The sequence below is a fragment of the Tenrec ecaudatus genome, chromosome 6 (genome assembly GCF_050624435.1).
Source record: "Tenrec ecaudatus isolate mTenEca1 chromosome 6, mTenEca1.hap1, whole genome shotgun sequence".
Taxonomy (NCBI): domain Eukaryota; kingdom Metazoa; phylum Chordata; class Mammalia; order Afrosoricida; family Tenrecidae; genus Tenrec; species Tenrec ecaudatus.
In genome coordinates, this window is record NC_134535.1 from 151,186,079 (window position 1) to 151,208,146 (window position 22,068).

A 22,068-nucleotide genomic window follows, 5' to 3' on the forward strand; every position below is an offset into this window, starting at 1 on the left:
CAGGAGCCATGGCCGGTTTCAAGCAGAGGAATAATCATATCTGGGTCTCAGACTGGTCGCTGGAGAAGCAGTGTCAATGATAGATGGACAGAGAGAGGCGGTGCTAGAGACAAACCCAGGAGGAATATAGTTGCTGCCAACCAGGCAGGTCTGTGCTAGGACAGGAAGCCCGAGAAAGAGGAATGAGAGACCCGTAGGAGGCACCCGCCTGCCCAGGGGATTTGGTATAGAAAGTAAAACTAGGCGGGTGACTGGATGGTAATGGGTTTGTTTTTTTTAACCGAAATAGAGGAAGCAAGAGCAGAAGTAGGCTTTCAGTTCTGGATGGGAAATAAAAGTAAGTATAGTACCCTTAAGGGCTCCTTGGCTTTTGGAAGACAGGAGAAAGAGTAGAAACATGGAAACGTGAAGCATAAAACATGAGGATACATCAAGAAGTGTTGTTAGTAGGATTCCAATTCATGCTCCTACGGGCGTATTCCAGGCGAACATGTTTAAACATGTTTTTGCAATCAGTGCATGGCAGCAGACAACTTTCCTCGTTAATATCTTTGTCTTAGTCTTCTTAGGGTATTAAAAAAAAAGAGGATACTTTTTGTGCCATGAGAAAAAACAGATTTTGAGGTCAGGACTAAACTTAGATTTTTAACACAATTCAAGTAGACAAAACCTTGCAGGTTTGTAGCAAGTGCATGGGAATGCTGCCCTGCATAAAACAACAGTTCTTAGGTGGATCCGATATTGAAGGAAGGGGGGAAAGGTCTGAGAGAGGGATTCAGAGCAGAGAGATCAGCTCAGAAGGTTATGGCAACTGTGTTTGGGATTACCAAGGAGGTAATCTTGACAGATTTGGGATCGGAGTCGATTGCTTGCAGTGAAAAAAGAGAGAGCTCGGTGGGGCTATCTTGGCAGAGCTTCTCAGAGGACACAGGACCCTCTATAGTGGCTCATAGGAGGAACTTTTAAAGAAAAGTGAAATCTGCATTGGTGAGGAAAAAGCCAAGGAATTTTTTCCCCAGCACAACAACATACCTGCCAAGGCTGTACTCTGAGAATTCTGTTGAGAAACCTTGCCTCATTCACCAGTCAGCCCTGATCTTGCCCTTTCGCATGTATTTTTTGTTCTCCAGACTCAACAATTAAAAGAGAAGTGATCTGAGTCCCTTGAGGATGACAAAATAGCCGTTTCGGTGTAGTGTAAGTCAAAGGGCACAGGAATCTTTGCGGGGAAGTCACATGGAAACGCTGCCTGCTAAGTATATAGACCCGAGAGGAAGCTATGCCAAAAACTTCACCTTTTTGAGACTTTTACTTCACTTCATTTTTTTTTCAAGTATAAAAATTTCACTCTAAATTTTATAGAATTCACTATATTGTTTTTCTTCCTATGGTGCGGCTTGTAATGTCAAACAAATACAGATTTGTATATCCATGCACACACTATTAACATAAAGGCCCACACTGGGCAGCAGATCAGTGATAATTATTTTCCCAGCTCAAGTGCAGAACCTTAAACTCTACAAAGTCAAGATCAGCCGCAGTGTTACCACAACCTCACTATTGTAAGAATTAAAGGATTATATGATATATAGGAAAAATCCCATTTTAGTGCCTATTATTATAAACAGTGCTCAATACATTTTATTTACATAGGTGAACTATTTAGGTAAAAATATTATTTTAATTTAAAAATATTTGTATTGGCATTAAGCACAATAGGTAAAATAAAACCAACAAAACTTTGGTTCAAGAACTTGGCTTTTTATTTAAACTCCCATTTACTTTTTGCTTCTTACCCCTCTCTCCACACACCCCACTCCTACCACCCCCGTGGATCTAATATCATTTCAGCAGTCACCCATTATAAAACGCTCTCGATTGTTTTGCCGTGATTTACATGATTTCCCCTACTTCTGCCCATTTCTCCAGGGCAGCGAGTGTATAATGACACTTACGTGCAGTCCTCTGCTGAATGACTGACCCACCCCAACAACTCTTTGAGGCGTGTCTTAGCCTCGTTTTATAGGTGAGGAAATGGGTCGTAAAGGGCCCGGGTAGCCTGTCCCAGTTCACACAAAACGGGAAAGCTGTGTCTTAAACCCAGGCCCGTCACAGGCGCTTCTTCACTGAAAAATGGTTGTGTCCAGACTAGCACAATGCTTGTGCAGGGTGAACACTTGGTAAATGTGCATGAGATGTTTGTTGTGCAAAAGACAATGGAAAGGTTAGACGATAGCTGTTTATTCTGTTTACCTGCTAGTTTCCTGGGGTGAGTGAATGGTTATGCGTGCAGATTCTGAGGTCAGAATCTCAGCTGTGTGGACTTCATTTCCCCTGACTCAGCTGCCTCTGTTACATGAGGATTGAAAACAGTGCTGGCTGTTGTAAGAATTGAGTGAATTCATATATGCAGAGAACAGTGCCTGGCCCATTTGCAGCACTTGACCAGTGTCGGTTCTCTCTTTAATAGAAGATATGTAAGATATGCATGAACAAATACATATACGTAGTTTTGGGGTTCGGGGGAGGTTGTTCTGTTTTAAAGGGAGTGGTCAGGAATACTGGACTTATTTTACGATCGCATATTAAATAAAATACTCAAACCCAAGTAACAAAAGCAGAGAGCCAAACGCGCCCTTCGGCTTTACACACAACATTTAATTCTTTCTTCCTGAGTCCACACCGTGGGTGATTTCTCCCTGGCAGCATCCTTTCCTCCTTAGTGGGAGATGGTGGGTTATGTCTTCCAGGGTGTGCAGACATGGCCCAAGTTTGTTTCGCTAGGGCTGTTTTTTGTTTGGTGTGTTATCTAGCTTTGATGAAAGATTCGGGCAGTTTTTTAAAAATCTTATTGTTTAAAGTAGAAAATATTTTCCCCATTGTTGTAGTTCTTCCAACAATAGTATATTCCCCAACAATGCAAAACTACGCAAATTTTAAAGCTACCAGAAAATAAATCAGCCAAAGATAATTATGTCAGTGTTTATTTTGTATCCATCTTTTTAAAATAAATTATCTCTAGTGAATAGATGCTTTCAACAGATATCGCTTCTGCAGTAGGACCTCAGTTCTAATATCTTATAGCACTTTCTTTGGCCGATAAAGCACCTTCATTAACCCCAAACCCACTGCTACCTAGTCAGTTCTGACTTGTAGCGAACCTGTGTGCGTCTGTCTATAAATCTGTACAAGAACACACGGCCCCATCTTTCTTCTGAGGAGTGCCTGGTGGGTTTGAACTGCTGATCTCAAGGTTAGCAAGTCCAGTGCTTATGTGATAGGGCCACCAGCACCCCTAAAGTGATACATTGGATACTAACAAAATAAAACAGGCAAGCAGACGCTCTTACATTTATTTTTTGCCATATTGAAATGGAAGCCCTCTATGTTTGAGAGAATGAGCTCTGGTGCAGACTAGTTGGGTTCAAATCTTTCCTTTGTCACTTTTTTGCTGGATAATCCAAGAGACGCTACTTAATCCCTCTAAGCCCTAGTTTTCTCATCTAGGGGTGGTAATAGTAGCCCCATCATAGGGTGAGAATTAAGTTAGAGAATCCAGGTAATGGTATGCTCTCCCAGAAATGTTGACCATCATCACTGTTTCCATAGACATGTTGAATTACATGAAATTGTCCTTGCCCTTCAGGGAGCATAAGGAAGGAAAGCACATTAATAATAATTACCATGTAATAAGATTAAGCTCTCATATAGGCGGTCAGAATGTAACATAGGGTCAGGGAAGCGGTGGAGTTCTCTGCGCAGAGGGTCAAGGGCAGCTGCTCAGAGGTGGACATCTCTTAGAGAAGCAATTTCAGCAGTTATACTGGAAAAAGCTGGAGCATAGTGGTTAGAATTTTATGTATTAAACATTCTGGCTCGGATATCTTTGCCATAAATCAAACTCTCATCTCAGGGTCATTAATTTATTACCCGAGAAAGGAGAAGCTAAAAACATTGCTAAAAGACTTGTAATACCTCATTATGCAAGTACATGAAGAAATTTTCAACAGACAAAATTGTATTGTCATTTCTAAAATTCAGTTCTCAGTTCTACCAAAATTTTGTCGATCAAAAAACTATAAAGGACATTTATCTTTTATGCTGTCATTCCCCACCTCCAGTCAGCATTAAATGTATGCTGTAATATAGATCTCTTAGGCTGTTGGGAAAAAAAATTCACAGCCCAGTTTGTCTTACTCTCCAAGCACCACCCGCCTTACAGTATGCGCCTTGATGTGGCACCTGCACCAAGGGGCCTCTACCCATCATGGGCCACCCAGGATCCTCAGCTTCAGGTCCTCCCTGCTTTGAGCTGCTTGATGGAAACAGCCGTACGAGTTGGACCAACAAGAGCAAGTCTGTTTTCCGATCTGATGTATTTTTCTGGCCTGTCTAGTCGGCCATGTCTGGGCATAGCACTTAGTAATTCTTGCTAAATCTACCTGGTGAAGACTTGCTTTGTAAGGGTGCAATTTACTCTTTTCTCTTTTTTTAATATCTTTTTGACCTGGGTCAAGTGAGTCCTGGAAGGAGGCCTCCCTCCCCAGGACCTGAACACTGTCACAGTGTCATCCCATCACCAGCTACTGAGCAAACGGGGACTGGAATGGGTCTCTGAAAGGCTTGTTTTCCCTCCCGTCTCCGAAGCTGGCAGAATGCAAGCTGTTCTCCAGATGCGATCCTGCAGGGGCAATTTACTGTTTGCTTTTCATTTTAAAATCTCTTGCCTTTCTCGGGTAAAAGTAGATCACATTTATGAGCAAAATCAGTTATGAGAACTTTTGGTAGCAAAAAATAAATTTCTACAACTTATTTCCCTAAAAATGCATTTAATGTGCTGCTAAAGAAAGGGTAAATGAGAATCAAGAGTCATTGTATACAGCAATATTACAAAAATAAAAAGTTCACACTGATTGACATATTCCTGTAAATCTCACTGTGTCTTTCAAGAATGATATCAGTTTGAGATTGACTAGCCAGCCAGCCTAGAACCCTACCCCTCTGATCCCCATCACGTCATGATCACATACAAATAACCTACTCCCTGTGTCTGTAAATCAGATTCTCTTACAATAAACAGCTTCCATGACTTACAGACATTTTCTCAATTTGCAAATCAGAATCTGGGGCTTATGTCCAATATGGATATTCATTTTGGGGGTATACTTTTTTAACCTTCAGTTTTACTCTTTCAATTTTTACCATATTTTACACATCATACTGTTATTGAGTATTATTAGTTCTTTGCACAAAATAACAAATCAACCATGCTATCTCTTTTAAATTGTATGAGTTCTTTTAAATTGCCTTACACATTTTTCCTTGAGATTATACAAGGATACATGATAGCTCCTAGGGATTCAGGGAGAAAAATCCTTCCATGTACCTGGTTAGGGGATCTCACACTCAAACTAGATCTGATCCCAGCTACTTCTATTGCAAAGGGAGGTCGCAGCCAATCTGCAAAAAGAGAGAAAACTAATGTCCACAGGCTTGGGTCCAGGAACATTTTTCAGCATCCTTATGACTATATGCTTCCAGAAAGTTATCAGGGTACAATGCGATTCCACTGGATAAGGGAAATCAGACATGTGATATATCGTTGTGCTATGTGCCTGTGGAACCAAAAATGGACAAAACATATATGAAATCCAAATTGATAGTAGAAATTCAGATTTTTCAAATGATGACTCTTAATAGAATTGACTTCATACTTCAAGTGTCATAATTTAAAGATCAATAGGATCTGTAAATTAGTCTGTTAGCTCTCTGTGTTGGCCTGAGAATTAAATCGTGGCGCTGTCAGCATTCAGCTTTTTGAATGGTGCTCATTTGCAATAGTAGCTAGTCTCATCATAGGTAAGGAGAAAGATGTCATTGAGATCAGAGTCGTGAACCAAAAGATGGGAGTCCACACACTGAAGGGGGAAGAGTGAAAAATAAATTATAAAAAAGAGCTTTAACTTGTTTTTAAATTTATACTTATAGTTGAGTATCATTGCTTGGCCCTGATCTGCTGTGATGATATTTATAAAATGGAGGAAATAGAAAGGTTTCATATGAAAACGTTGAGGCTAGTTAACCCAATATTGTTTCTTCATATCTCGGACAATAAATTTAGCCCCTTTCCCCCTTCTTTCTAAGGACCTGGTCTGTCGCTCTATGGCATCTTGCAAACGCAGCTTTATCACCCACTCATGTCAGCTAAGAGACTCGGGTTGTTTAGAGGCCAGATGGCTGAGGGGTAAGGACACGGGGGAGGGTTTGGTTCTTTAACCCTTGATCCTTATCTGTGCTCCAAAGATTCTTATCTATGCTCCCCTCTTTTTCCTCTTCCAAATTTAAGAATTTCTCTAGGGTCACTGTGAGTCAGAATCAATACAACAACAGCTTTGGGGGAGCATGTCACCCTAGTCCCTCAAATAGCCATGCCCCAAATAGCCATCGCCAAATAGCCATGCCTCAAATAGCCATCGCCATTCGGGGCTTTGTTATAATGGTCTGCAGGGATGGAAGAGCACGAGGCAAATCTGTGCCCAGTTCATTTAGAGCAGTGGTTCTCCACCTTCCTAAGGGCGTGACCCTTTCACGTAGTTCTTCATGTTGTGGTGACCACCCCGAACCACAAAATTATTATTTTTTTTCACAAAATTATTTTTGTTGCTACTTCATAACTGTCATTTTGTTACTGTTATGAATCGGGTGACCCCTGTGAAGGGGGTCGTGACCCACAGTTTGAGAACCAATGATTTAGAGTAAAGCCATCCATCAAACTCATTGCCGTCAAGTCTATTTGTGCCAAACAGAATTCTGGTTAGGATGAAAAACTTGGTCCTGGACTATGATGGTGAAATTCACCCAGTCTTGCTATTTCTACATTGATTCATTCAGAATATTTGTTGACTGTGTAGTATATGTCAGGTTCTGTTTTAGGAGTTAGGTATACAGCCTCTATCTCTTCAGCCCTGTAGACCTTCTACCAGAAGAAGAAAAAAATCAGACACTAATGTTTACCTAATGAGAGATATACCAGCCATTCATAGACACAACATTGTATGGCAGAGTGAAGCAGAGACATGAGATTACTTTCTGGATTAGCCTGTCAAAAATTCTGTTTCCGAGGGTCATGGCCCACTTCCTTCCTACACAGTTAAGTAATTTAAGCCATTCCCAAATCTTTACGTTATCCATAGTTTCTAGGCATTCTTAAAAGCAGTCTGAAGAACAAAATAATTACATTTTAAAGGAGATAACCTATCCTGAATGCTCACATTTCTAATATGATTTAGGCCATCTAAAATAGTCCCAGGTTTGTTAAGTGAGACACATGAGATCTAAGAATAAGCTGTTGTAATACATCTTACTTAAGTCAGAATTTCTTCTGATTTTTTTTCCTAAAACAATATATTATTTCATCTGAAAGTTATTTTAACTCTATCATGTTATACTCAACAGTGACTAACTTAATAGTTTAGATTATAACTGATGAACTTTTAAATAAAATTAGAAGAATTAATTGAGTGCCTACTATGTGCCAGGCCATAGGTTTCCAGACTTAGAGTCCCAAACCCGAAGAAGGGTCACGGTCTAATAAGTAACTATAATATGGTATGATCAATGCAATCTTATGTCTGATTGTCAGATGAATAGCAGCCTCCATAGGAAGGCTTTGGAAAGGAAATGACGGGAGCTGGATTGAATGATGAAAAGGTGAATCGTGAACATCTCTGGCCAGCTGATGGAGAATGTACCGGTGACGTTATACCGTAGGATAGCGTCCACGTGGAAAGGCCCTTACCAGTCTCCTGATTCAATGTCCCAGTCTTGTAGCTAGCCCTTCAGGTATCCCTGACAAGAAGCAGTGTGATTAGTGTATTGGTTTTTCAGTGATGCTCTGAGATAGAACTATTCAATGCCCTAGATTGACATACGTTTTCATTGAAGAAAAGAAAAGAGTTCCACAGCTGAACGCCGTTGGCATAGTAGAAAGAGAGTGGCACCTCTGAGTGAAACTAAGTTAACATAAGAGAAGGTCTCTGCAACTTAATGCAGGAAGTATATTGTAATTATTTGAAAGCCACTTGTGTTATAATCTCCTTGGGCTTTGGTTCTTTCAATCACAAAATAAGCGAGTGTCACACAGAAGTCTCAAGTGCCCGTTAGCCCTAACATTGTATGTCTGACTACCTTGTTGGCCCTGGAGTCTTTCACTGTACTCTTTTCCATTGTTTTTGATAAGACTTACTATGGGAATTAGAGCTGCTTCTTGTTGGGGTGTTTTTTTGTTCTGTAATTATAATAAGTAGTTGATTTTATAAATTGTTACTACTGATGTAGAAAACTGAGACCCTTCTCATGTGCAGGAGATGGGCGTTTCCATAGCTAGTGATGTTTTGTGTGGCACATATGCTCAAAGTCACATGCTTCAAATGTTGCTTTTAATGAACTGTTTGTGTTCTTTTGTTAGCCAGAAGTGCAACTTGCTGAAGGCTTTGATGTGTTTATGCCAAAATCTCAGCTGGACTCTATATTGTCAAACTACACTCGCTCAGGAAGTCTTCTGTTTAGAAAGCTGGTGTGTGCATTTTTTGATGACAACACTTTGGCTAACTCCTTACCCAATGGGAAGAGAAAAAGAGGACTCAATGACAACCGGAAAGGACTAGACCAAAATATTGTGGGTGCAATAAAAGGTTGGTCTGATTGAATCTTTTCATTTTATGGGTGCATTGTTAGCTTTGTCTTCGTTTCATAGAGATGCAGCTGAACGCCTAGTCGCCTAACCGGAGGCTAATTTGTCATTGGCACGTCTGGTATGGCTGTGGGTGGGAGCTGTATTCCTCACGAGCCAAATGGCACTAGAAGCTGGGTATTTCAAGGTAATATTGAGTGGTTCAAATAGTAATTTAGGAGGCAGGTGGATTTTCTAAAAACATTTTATTAGGGACTCATACAACTCTTATCACAATCCATACATACATCAATTGTATAAAGCACATCTATACATTCTTTGCCCTAATCATTTTCAAAGCATTTGCTCTCCACTTAAGCCCTTTGCATCAAGTCCTCTTTTTCCCCCTCCCTCCCTGTTCCCCCCTCCCTCATGAGCCCTTGATAATTTATGAATTATTATTTTGTCATATCATGCCCTATCTGGCGTCTCCCTTCTCCCCCTTCTCTGTTGTCTGTCCCCCAGGGAGGAGGTCACATGTAGATCCTTGTAATCGGTTCCCTCTTTCCAACCCACTCACACTCTGCCCTCCCAGTATCACCCCTCACACCCCTGGTCCTGAAGGTATCATCCACCCTGGATTCCCTGTGCCTCCAGCTCCTATCTGCACCAGTGTACATCCTCGAGGCAGGTGGATTTGCTGTGGAACCCAAAAGCTTTATTTTTTGCCCCTTAACTGACTCTTAAACGATGATCGTTTTCTTCTTGGTAGTCTCTAAGAACTTTAGGACAAAAATTTTTTTCTTGAATTTTTAATTTTTTTTTTAATTTTTAATAGGAGGAAGAGTCTGGTGCATTTTTTGTAAAGTCAAACAATTCTCTCCAAAGTTCAGAAGTTGCTTTGCCAGGTCACAGCTTCAAAAGACTCTAGAAGTAAACCCATTTGGAAGCCAAATCCTGTTGTTCTGACACATTCCTGGTCTAGTATGCTTCCTCTTGTTTTGTGATGTTGAGATAATGTCAGTTCCATGCAAAAAAAAAACCCATGGACCCTTCGTCCCTAATGTCTTTGACTTTGCGGTTGTATTCCACTGCACTGAGATAACCCTGCCGCTTGGTGCACCATCTGTATGTCTTCATTGGTAAGCAATTGTGCATCCTATCCTTTAAGTTGTCTTGATTTAGGACTCTGGTGAATGTGATTTGGGGAAGTAGATTTATTTAAATGTTATTTTTTTAAGGAATGCCAGTGAATTGTTGAATATGAACAGTACCTTGAGAATGACGTGCGGAATCAGACCTTCCTTAGCACTAGACCAAGTGATGGGGAGGTTCCTTTCTGGCTCCTACAGAGCTTGGCTTGTGGAGTGGGACTAGCGGCCGAAAGCTGAACCACCATCTCCCTAGGAAAACTAAATGGAAAATAAGTAAATGGATTTCATCATCTTTTTCAGATACTTGGAAATCCACAATTAACTTTAGAAAAAAATCCACATTGAAAAAGCGGGATTAGCAAATGCCAAGCCCCCTTTGGCCAGGACATTTCATTTACGGAAAATTTCTCATTCACCATCAGCATGTTTTCACTTAAGGTGATGGTTGAGTTGTATTGAATAAGAACAGCTGCAGAAATATCACAGTCTGCCATTTTCAAAAAGAATGATGCAATCTAGAGTGACACTGAAAACAGGGTTCCAGGATTTGACACATGGCCGATGATGTCACTGGTACTCGCAGAAGGGACGGCAGGTTCCATGTCTTTCCTCGGGCTAGGCCTTCTCCAAACATAAAGGTCAGGGCTGGTGATGCTTCTTCATTGCTGGAGCTTTTAAACACACGGAGAGGCAGCCAGGAGTTGTTTTAATTTTCTTTTTTGCAGGGCAGTATATTAACATTCTAGAAGTATTTGGAGACTAGAGAGCCATAAATGATTATATTCCATTTTCATGACAGGAGAAGTTACCTTAATAGTGAAATATATTCACTACATGTAGACAGATAGAAATTTATTCTACCATTTCCAATCTAGGTAGTAAGTCATACAAGAGTTTTAAAATATATATTACAAACAAAATAGAAAACATGCCTTCATGTCCTGCATTGCCCTACTCCTTAGAAATAAGCATGCCATGCATAATACAAAATAAAGCAGATCATTCCAACCAGAAAACTGGAATTTTCATACTTTCTTTTATAGTTGAATTAAATCTGTTATAATTCTGTAACAACAGCAAAGTAAATTTAAAAGAGACGACCTCCCCCATAAGCCCCTAGGAGCCAACGGGTGACTTTTTCCATTCTCATGTTCATTCATGGGCATAGACTTTTATATTGATCAATTTTCCTAATTAAAAAAAATATATATATATATGCTGTAAAAAAATCCAAATAATTTTAAAAGGTGTGGAAAGCTAAAAGGCCTCTCGATCATCCTTCACTTCAAAGATGGCCGTTGTTGGCACTCTGGTGTACCCTCTTAGTCTGTGTTCAAAGTATGCTATCAGTGTTATTTTACTATAAGAATATTCTAGTTATGCTTATCAACTAACATGTTTATCTGGTTTATTCAGATAATTTCTTGAGGACAAGCTTTGCCTTCAATATTTTTTTAGTATTACTTATTGTACTTCACCAAGAACTTTATACACAGTAGAGTTTCACTAAGTATATGTTACGTCTTACCAGAATTCAAGTTCTTGTCTTATCAGGACAAAAATTTACTTTTGGAAGCGATAGGGCATTACAAAAGAAAGAAACTCCTAGAAACAAGGAATCCTTCCCAGCCACCATGGCCGGCCGTGGTATTTCTTATCTTCTGCATGTATTCCCAGGGTTCTTGAGAGTTCATACACGTATGAAATTCTTGGGCGCTTCTAGACACATGGGGACTTCCACTAGTGGTAATAAAGGGTTCTGGGAAATTTAGTTCCCAGATGTCATGGACCCCACATGTGCTGTCCTTCGCTCCTTTGCCATGTCTCATGATGTGATTTAATAGGCATGATTGTTTATTTTGACTTCAGATTTCTCGGACAAAATACCCAGTCTCAAGGCTTCTCTTGACTATTTTGAAACCATCAGCTTCAAGAAGTATTGAAAAGATCTATCAGTTAATAACATGCCACTGAAAGCAAAACACGGAAATTAAATGATATACCATTTCAGTGGAACTCTTTCAGCTCCCTAATGTATTTCCCCCTTGACCATACTTCTACTGGCTCACATGCCTTAACCCAAGGATGACAGTTGAAGGTGCTATTTGGTAGTAACTCTGCACTGCAGGCTCTGTAGACCAGCTGCAGCTACTTACTCTGGCGACTCAGAGAAATGCAGAGAGATGTATTTTACGTCACCCAGGCCTTTTGAGTCTGCGTATTCTGGAAGTATTATTTCTACACAGTAGTGCCCAGGCTGCCATCACAGATTCTGAAGGACTGCTCTAGTCATTCGCACTGTGACCTTGGAGGGATAGTGCACTAATAGCGTATTCATTTGAAAACCCTACAACCTAGGGAAATAAGACTGGCCAATTTTATAGAATCTCAAAAATACAAAGGACAGGGCTAGATTTTGTTTTAACGTGATTAGGTTAAGACAGCAATGGGTAAAGTATGTGAAATACTTATAAGTAGGAAGGAAATGTGATGAAAAAAGTTTAGTAATTATTGACAAAGCTTTTGATGGTGATGATTAATATTTCCCTTGACAGTATCTTGAAAATTAAACACAAACTTTTTTATAGATACTGTATTTTTCACATAGTCTCATCTGTTTTATGGTGGATAACACTTACTTGGTAATTCATTAAAAATTCAGGTATAATATGACCTGCAGTATTAATGATGAAAGAATCCTTAATTAGAAATACTCACCTGAGCACTCGGCGTTCTACGCTGGGAAGAAGCAAGCTATGATTGTCTTAAATGGAATCTTAGGGTTGAGAGCTGAGGATAAAGTTAGTATCTTGGACTTAATGCAGAGATGATTTCATAGCTAGAGCATGCGGTCCGGGTTAGTCCTTGTGTGTTCTCCGTACTTTGGGTTGTATGTACTGTAGACTGTAACTGGCATCTAGATCTTGTTATGATATGCTCAGTAGACCAGCTAAATAATAATATGTTTCTTGAATCTCTGAATAGTCTTTATGATGTTTAATTCAACTTCCTGGTGACTAGCTGGAAATGTTTTATGACTATTGGACGCTTGAATTCTGCATTCAAAGAAAAGCGCATGTGGGTGAAGAGAAAGGACTAATTGATGATTTACTCCTGGGCTCTCAGCACAAACTGCTGCTCTCCCGGTGAGAAGAAGAGCGCCCGTTGGATGAAGGTGCTCTGAACCCTTAGCTGTGGACCCTGCAAGATTAGAAAGTCTGCCTGTTTGACATCACTCTTTCATAGTCAAGCATCCAGCTGTCTCATTTGATTCCAGGGTAAAGTGATGACCGGATTGGTTCAGATAAACTAGACCAGTCGGGTCCGTGTTTATCATTTTATAATAGATATTTTTCCATTTTTATTGTACATCTTAGATTAATATGGTTGGAGGTGAAATTGATGGTGGATTTATCTTGACAGTAACATCTTTATGGTCCCAGAATTCCCTCTAAGAACAAGACTGAAACATTAGCTTGGATTTGAATTTTCTTAATAATAATTAATATTTATTAAATGTTCTCATATACCAGGTACTTCATCTGTATTACCTCATTCAATTCTTAGAATACCCCTACAATAGTTATGCTCCCCTCCCCCCACCCCCTAACCACACAGAGGTGAGGAAACTAAGGCTTTCTTATGTATTTTCTCAGAGTGAGAGATCATAAGTAAGTTGTACTGTTTCAAGTTAAGTAGCTGTTGGGGGTGGAGCCATGTTACAACCACAGGCCTCGCTGGGGCTTGGTGGTCCGAATGGTTATCGAGCCCAGCTTCTAACCTAAAGGTTGGCAATTGGAGTCTACCCCAGAGGCCTCTGGGGAGAAAGGCCTTTGGATTTACTTTAGGAAAATCGCCCACTAAGAACGCCTGGGAACACAGCTCTACCCCACACATAGCGATTGCCATGTGTTGAACTATCCTTGACGGTGACTGATTTGGCTTTCTGACTACTCAACCGTTTCCAGTACAATCCTTTCATGAACAAAGTATATTTGAAAAGAAAAGAAGGTGTCCCACATTTCAATGTATTTCATAAAACGGAGCCTTTTACATTGAAGTTCTACTACAAGTCAACCTAAGATGACAGGGCCACATGGCTGTGAAGTCAATTTTGACTCATAGTGACCCTGTCTGGCAGGGCAGAATTGCTCCTGTGCGTTTCCAAGACTGTAACTCTTTATAGGAGTAGAAAGCGCTTTCTCTCTCAGAGGAGCTGGTGCACTTGAACTGCTGACCTTGCAGTTAACAGCCCAACACTTAACCACTACACCAGCAGCTCCTAAAATGACCCCAGCCACCTCCGTGCTATTGAGTTGACACCTGACTCCTAGGGACACGATAGGGCAGGGTAGAACTGTCCCTGTGAATTTCCAAGATTGAAACTATGGGAGTAAAAAGCCCCATCTTCCTCCTGTGGAGTGGCTATGGTATCGAACTGCTGACCTTTCAGATCGCAGACAAGCACATAACCACTACCCCACCGGAGCCTCCCTTAAAATTACCAGCAACTATTATTTAAGGGAAACATATTCAAAGTTAATTTCTGGTTAAAGAGTAGCTACATCTCAATTTATTTATTGGTTTTCAGGGCCAATCTTCCTTTCAAGCTAGTGAGATTCAGCCCCATCACTTTGGAGAAGAAATAGAAATTGGGTCCCTTCTCTAGGGAAAGACTTCTGAGAATCTTGCAGGGCATAGAACCACAAGAAAAACTTGCATCGCTGTCATCTTTCAAAGTTGTGTGTAAATTAAATGCTAGCTTAAATGTGTGGCAGTTGGAATCAATTCATGTCCTTCAGGTTCATGTGTGTTATGAAGCATTTCACAGATTCAGCATCATTTTTTAATAATCATTTTATTGGGGACTCGTACAACTCACCACAGTCCATCCATCCATTGTATGTCAAGCACATCTGTACATTTGTTGCCCTCATCATCCTCAAAACACTTGCTTTCTCCTTGAGCCCTTTGTATCAGCTCATCATTTTCCCCTTCTTCCCCACTCTAATCTCCCTCATGTACCCTTGATAATTTATTAATTAATATTTTGTCATGTTTTACACTATCTGATGTCTCCCTTCACACACTTTTCTGTTGTCCATCCCCCAGGGGGGAGGTTATATGTAGATGATTGTAATCGGCTCCCCCTTTCTACCCCACCTTCCCTCCATCCTCCCGGTATCTCCACTTTCACCACTGATCCTGAAGGGATCATCTGTCCTGGATTCTCTGTATTTCCTGTTCCTATCTGCACCAGTGTACATCCTCTGCCTCTAGTTTAGCCAGATTTGTAAGGTAGAATTAGGATCATGATAGTGACGGGGGGGGGGGGGGGGGAGGAGGAGGAAGCATTGAGGAGCTAGAGGAAAGTTGTATGTTTCATCGTTGCTACATTGCACCCTGACAGTCTTGTCTCCTCCCCATGACCCTTCTGTAAAGGTTTGTCCAGTTGTCTACAGATGGGCTTTGGGTCCCCAATCTGCACTCCCCCTCATTCACAGTGGTATGATTTTTTATTCTTCGATGCCTGGTACCTGATCCCTTCGACACCTCATAATCACACAGGCTGGTGTGCTTCTACCATGTGGGCTTTGTTGCTTCTGAGCTAGATGACCGCTTGTTTGCCTTCAAGCCTTTAAGATCCCAGAAGCTTTATCTTTTGATAGCCGGGCACCATCAGCTTTTTTCACCACATTTGCTTATGCACCCATTTGTCTTCAGTGACCGTGTTGGGAAGGTGAGCATCGTGGAGTCAGCATCATTCTTTTAAAGTTTTGCATAGTTTTCGATGGTTTATATGTATTATCGTTTGTTGATCCATTCTTCCATTTTTGGGTATGTAGGTTTGTTTCCATCTTTGTGGCTAGTATGGATGGTGCACATATCTACTGGTGTCCCAGGCCTTATTTCTCTAGGATGTAAGCTTAGTCGGAGGATTGCAGCATCCCGTGGTATCTATTTCTCAACTGGGTGGGGAAGCACGATTCTGCCTTCCACAGTGCTGCTGTGCCGTTTTATCGCACCCGCCACCAGCGTTTGAGTCTGCCGAATCCGCGCCAGCACCTGTTTTCTGTTCTGAACTTTGCTATTGTTCAAAAATACCTCATTGCTATTTTGATTTACATCTCTCTAATGGCTAATAGCCACGAACGGTTCTTCATATATTTGTTGGTTTCCTAAATGTCTTCTTCAGTGAAGTGTCCGTTCATAGTCTCTGCCCATTAAGTCAGCTTATTTATCTTGTTGTGGTGTTGAAGCTTTTTGTGCATTTTAAGAGATTAATCCCTTGTCTGATATGTCAATGTCAATGTTTCCCCTCTGTGTGGGTTGGTTCTCTTTCATTCTTTTTATGAAAATTTTTTTTAATCTTTTGAGAATCAGAGTTTTAAAATTGTTTTTCTCTGTCGTGCCAGTGCCTTGCTAGAATTTGAATGAATAATGGCCGAGCCAAAGGCAGAAGAAAGGCATTTCCAGACTTCAACACAACACATAAGGCTCACTAAACAAATGCCAATATTTTTCATATGGCCTTGACATCACTGTCCTGAAATCAATGTAGCCTTCGCCAAACAATGTGACCCAGAGGACATGATCTTTGGGAAAGTCAAGAACATGAAAATCTTTGTCGATTTGAATATGGTAATTCCAAGGCACAAAATGGCTGGTAAGAACACATGGATTGCCTGCTCCCTGGATCGAGGAACTGGTGATATAAAGATGGGTGAGGCACGGCCCCTCACCCTAAGAAATGTGCAGTCTGCCAGGGCTACAGACAAATTCACAACAAACCACAGTGTTGACTCTAGCCCCCTCCCATCAAGTCAGTTCTGACTCAGAGTGACCTTGTTCATTAGTTTCCAAGGCTGTAACTCCTTACAGGAGCATACAGCCTCATCTTTTTCCTTCAGAGCAGACAGTGGGTTTGAAATGCCAACCTTCAGTCCAACTATCAGTCCAACACTCAAGCAACAGTGTCAGAAGATAGAATAAAATCCTTGTCAAACACCAGTTATCAAATTGGAGGAGAAAGCACAGTGCTAAGTTTCCCCTAGAGGAAACTGGTGACATTGAGCTAGACCTTGAAGATTCAGAGGTATCTTAAAGGCAACGAGAATACTCATGTTTAACCCCGGATAAGTTTAATGTGGTTTAAAATAAATAAAATACTAGTGAAAGTCCTTTGCCTTCAGAACTATGTAAAGCTTATTCTCATTAATGGGCCTTGAATCCCATTACTTTAAATTGTTTACCTTCATGAATAATGAGGTTAGTTGCCATGGAGTCGATTCTGAGTCAAGGCAAGCCCAAGTATGCAGAGCCAAATGGCTCCAAACGATTTTTAAGGCTGTAGTCCACCGTGATTCTAACTATCCTGGTCGCCCATACTGCTCCAAATGGGAATCTTGTCGTTCTCACAGCGATAGATCTATTGTTGGCTTCATACGAAGCAAATGGAAATGTGTTCAGAAAAACGATGAGGTTTTCATTGATCTTTTGTAATCCTTTAACAACAGTAATGCCCAGTTACTGAATTCCTACAGAACCTGCATTTTAATACCAGTGCTCAAGAGGACTAAAAGAGCCTCATGTCAAAAGAGAGAGAGAAGTGTCTCTAGCGAAAACCCGCGCTGCATGGTATTGCTCACTGTGCATGGTACAGCGTGCTGGGTCCCTGTTGCCATGATTGACTTTGTGGATTTATAGATTGGTTCCGACAGATTTCTGGCAGCTGTGAGTGACTTGAGGAAGGGGCCATTTGCACAAGAGCTCCACCTGAGCTGGTCGTGTTTGTAAAAATAGAATAGGGTGTGTTTGTTCTGCATAGTTCACCTTTTTATTTAACTTGTTGAGTCTTTTTTGGCTGACCTAGGATAAGCACCAGCATCGTAGATAAAGCTCCATTCCTCCTGTTTCCTTGAGCCTTGTGTGAAAGCACAATTGAGTCCATTCCTTATTGGTGCCAGCTAATCTAGCAAATGTTTCTGTTCAATTCTGTAAACCGGTATTGCAGCTTATCTTCAGCAAAAATCGGAGAGACTCGGGAAAACCTCTGCCTGCAACACATGTGCAGATGGCCGTGGACTCTGTGTTGTCACTGTAGCAATGTGGACTGACAGCAAACCTACCGATGATAAAACGAAGGACGTATGCCAGCTTTCATGAAGGAAACCCTGCAAAAATCCATAGACCTTAATTTAATATCGAACTGAAAGCCGCATTGATTTTGGCTCCCCTTAAGCCATCTTTGCGTAAGACAAGTACTCATCCTCACATGAGAGGAGCTAGTCATGTCTTCCCACCGACTGCTCCCTGTGGCCAAGTCGTCAGGTTCTTGTTCCGTGCATCCTGCTCTTGGAGCGAGCTGAATACCTCCCTCACGCTGAGCTCCTGGTCTTTCTCAGAAGCCTTCGTATCATCCACCTTACGCTCCCCTCACCACCCCTGCGCATTGGAGCACAGAGCAAACCCCGTAGCGATGTCTTTGAAGGGCTTCCCTCCACCCCTCTTCATTACCTCATACACCGTTTTGGATCTGCTTAGCCAAGTACTAAGTTCTGTTTTAAATGCGGACAGAAGCCAGGAGCAAACGAAACAGCAGACGGGGGACTGAGACGTGCCTATAGGGCACGACAACTTCATTACTGGGTTTGAGGCCTCCCCTGGCCTTTTTTTCGGAGTCAGCTGTGGCCCTTCTTATCCACGGAACAGCTCACCTTTGAAGTGGCTCTCCGTCCCAAACAAGAGTCTAACAGAGACATCTCATTCTCCCATTCTTCTCATTTGAAAGCCCAATGCCTTTCCCCCCTTTGCTACTGATTCCACTTAAGCACCCAACCTTGTCGATTATTCTGTCGATCGTTCATTGCCTGTCAGCTTCTCCAAAACCATCCCAATCCACCTTGAAATTTTGCAAAAGCACTCTTTGAATAACCCCTCCGCCCCTAACTGCCCCTTCCAGTCCATGCAGTGTACTCATACTAACAGCCAGGTAGCGTTTCCTAAATCAAAATCTCATAGACCATCATTTCCCTACTCCGCTCTACTTTGCCCATTCAATCATGTCCAGAATCCTTAAAATGTGGCTTCTCTCTCCTTGCAACAATGTTTTCCAGCGCTTCCTAACAAGTGAGGCAGTTGCGCTGACCCTGTTCCGATTGTATCATGGGCGCTCTCTCTTTGCACCCGGGATAGGCCGTTTCCCCCAGCGCCACCGTGCCCGTCTTTCTTCTCGAACAAACCCAGGGTATTCCTCACAGTGCCCTGAGACCCTCTCCCAGAAATCCATCTCTGAGTTCCTAGCGCGTTGGTTACCTTTAGCAATGCATGTGAACCCTGTGCATTGCTGATGATGATTTGTGTTGAGGATAACCATACAATTTATTGCCCAGACAGGGACTTCTGATAGTGAACGTGATGCTGTTAATAATTTCACCAGGGAAACAAGCCTTTTAAGCCTGAATTGTCTCGAGCAAATAAGGATGTATGGTCATCCTGTTTATATGTTTGCGTTGTCTTGTTGGCAGGACAGAACTACCCGATTTAGGAGAGAGCACGCTCTATATTTGCGCTGTATTTTCCTTGGAGCGTGGAACAATGCCCCTCCTATAAGTGATGATCAATAAGTACGGGAAGAAAAACACCAGGAGTCATTTTCTGTTCCCTGAAGCCGTTTTTAAGATCAGAACACAGCTCTCCTACATTGGATAGGTGTAGAGCATGAATAACAGGTAACAACGCAACTTTTCCGGCAAGTTGGAAAGGGCAGCTGTGATTCAAGAAGGCAGAATAGAAGTTTAAAGGTTAGAAGCAACAGCCGCAGTAAGCAGATCAGATGGTGTGCAGCCATGAAGGTTACTATCAATCTTATCCATCCGTACAGGTGGGCTTCAGAAGTCTGTGGCAATTCCATGATGTTTTCATGCTCTTTTCCCATGAACTTTCTGACGTCCCCATATCATCTTCAAGGTGATTTCAATAGAATACCAAAGTTGTTTCCCATGCCTTTCTGAAAGTGTGGGTGATGAAGGGCCCCCATGGTCTGTTTGCAGCACGGCGTGTAGCCTGCTGTGTTTTCATTCATATTAAGAAGCGACCATCTTCAAAAGCTAACGCTGCCATTGAGTCAAGTCTGACTTGAGAGGGACTGAGCAGAACTGCCCTGGAGGTCTTCCTAGACTGTATTGTGCACAGAAACGAGACTGCCATCCTCCCCCACAGAGCTGCCCTGGGGTGAACCTCTTTACCGCCAGAGCGCCCTTTCAGACACGAGTGTGTAATCATTTTATTGTAGGGCTTTGTCTTTATTAAATAAATACAATAACAGAACCTGTCAGGCTAAATGTACCATTTGCTATTTTTCATATCTCAAACATTCTTGATACATCTGCATACCTAACCCCTTCCCATGTATTTTTGCAGTACTCATCACATAGCAACGTGGTGCCTGGAAAAAAAAGGCTAATTTCAAATAAAAGTTGCGGAACTTTTTATTGCCTCAAAATGTGAACCCCGAAATCATTAATGATTTTCCTAATTAGCAAATAAAAATTTTTCCCTTGAAATATCCCAAATGTGTTCAGCAAAGTTACTGTCGCGCAGCAAGGAGAAGGAAAACGTTCATCGTATTTCCCAGTAGCTGTATTGGAAATGATGTCTGAGCTGGGATTTCTTAATTGATGTCTTACATTAACTTCATTTAAGAAACCGCAGGAAGCGCCTTTTGTGGGGGTGGGGAGGACGGACACTTTCTTTTTGACGGAAGGCAGAATGGGCTAAAGGAAGACAAGCAATATGTGTCCCTTTCCCCAGGGTACGGTGGGCACACATCTCTGAAAGTCGCACGATGCAGCACGGGGTTGTTCCGCGCTCACTGCTCCACTGCTCTAGGGAGAGTGCAGGGAGCATTGTGGGACGGAGATGGTTGCCTGACGCCTGTCCGTTCTTTCTCTGGATTCAGGACATGTGGTGTGGCTGGTTTTTAAAGTCCTTCCAGGTCAAAACTCCCACGGCTCAATAATGGTAGTCCACTTTCTCAGAAGTCAGTCTTCAGGATTAAATCTACATGGCTGGGATTCTGTTTTCTGGGTATCTAAGGGACCTTTTCAGGACAACAGCCAACCACAGATGCCCTGTCCGACAGGGTAGAACTGCCCTGTGGGGGTTTGGATAGAACGACTCTGTGGGGCTTTCCAAGGTTGTAACCATGACGGAAGCAGACGGCCGCATCTTCCTCTCACAGGCTGGTGGATCCAAACCGTAGATCTTTCGGTTCGCCTCTGAGTGTTTACCTGTGGTGCCACCAGGCACCTTTAGAGCAGCACTAACACCCAAACCCACTGCAATTGGGTCGATTCCAATTCATAGGGATCCTGTAGAGGTTTTCGAGGCTGTCAATCTGTCCAGGAGCAGACAGCCTCTTCTTTCTCCAATAGAGCATCTGGTGCATTTGAACTGCTGGCCTTGAAGTTAGTCCAACACCTAACCCACAGAGCCCCAGGGCCCCTGAGATCAGCAGTAGTAGATTGTCCTGATGGTCCGCCCCCCCCCCCTCCCGCTGTTGGGTGTGCACCAGTGGGCTACAAAGCAATCACAGAGAAGTCATTTCATGGCATATTCTAACTTCATCACTATTGTTTAGATTGCTCTGTATCCTTAACTTGATTTTTAAAACTTTATTTTTATAAACATTAGTTTACAGGCTATGCTGAAGTTACCTTGCCGGATCAAGTCTGAAGCGAATTTCAGTGTTTGCTGTATTTTAAGACCCATGCCTCTTTACTGTGAAGATTCATTCTTTCTATGGCTCTTTCAAGTTGAGTAATGGGCCAAAGAAAAACGTTTCTCACATTTATCCTTTCATGGATCCTTTATTTGTGTCTCCCTAAAAACTATCTCTTGGTGCTTATTTCAAGAGTTGGTCATGTCAGGAGCATAAGTAAGATCTGATCCATATTGGAACTTTTTTAAATTAATAAATCTTTTTATTGGGGCGCATAAAGCTCTTATCACAATCCGTACATACATCAATTGAGCAAAGCACCCTTATACATTCGTTGCACTCGTCATTCTCATAATTCACCTTCCACTTGGGTTCCTGGAATCAGCTCGGTTTCCCTTTTTTTCCCTCTCCCCCTCCCTCCCTGCTCCCCCCTTTCCCCTGGTCCCTTGATAGTTTATAAATAATTATTATATCTTATCTTACACTCCCCGGCGTCTCCCCTCACCCACCTCCCCATTGCC

The 22,068-nt window shown here is 41.9% G+C and overlaps 1 protein-coding gene across 3 annotated transcripts in view; it reads left to right on the forward strand.

Annotated features, from left to right (window-relative positions):
• BEND7 (BEN domain containing 7) overlaps window positions 1-22,068 on the forward strand; it is a 114,077-nt gene that overhangs the window by 56,210 nt on the left and 35,799 nt on the right. For all 3 annotated transcript variants that reach the window (XM_075552355.1, XM_075552354.1, XM_075552356.1), the window contains exon 6: window positions 8,468-8,693. In XM_075552355.1, coding sequence (XP_075408470.1) covers window positions 8,468-8,693 — 226 coding nt within the window. The remainder of the gene's footprint in view (window positions 1-8,467; window positions 8,694-22,068) is intronic.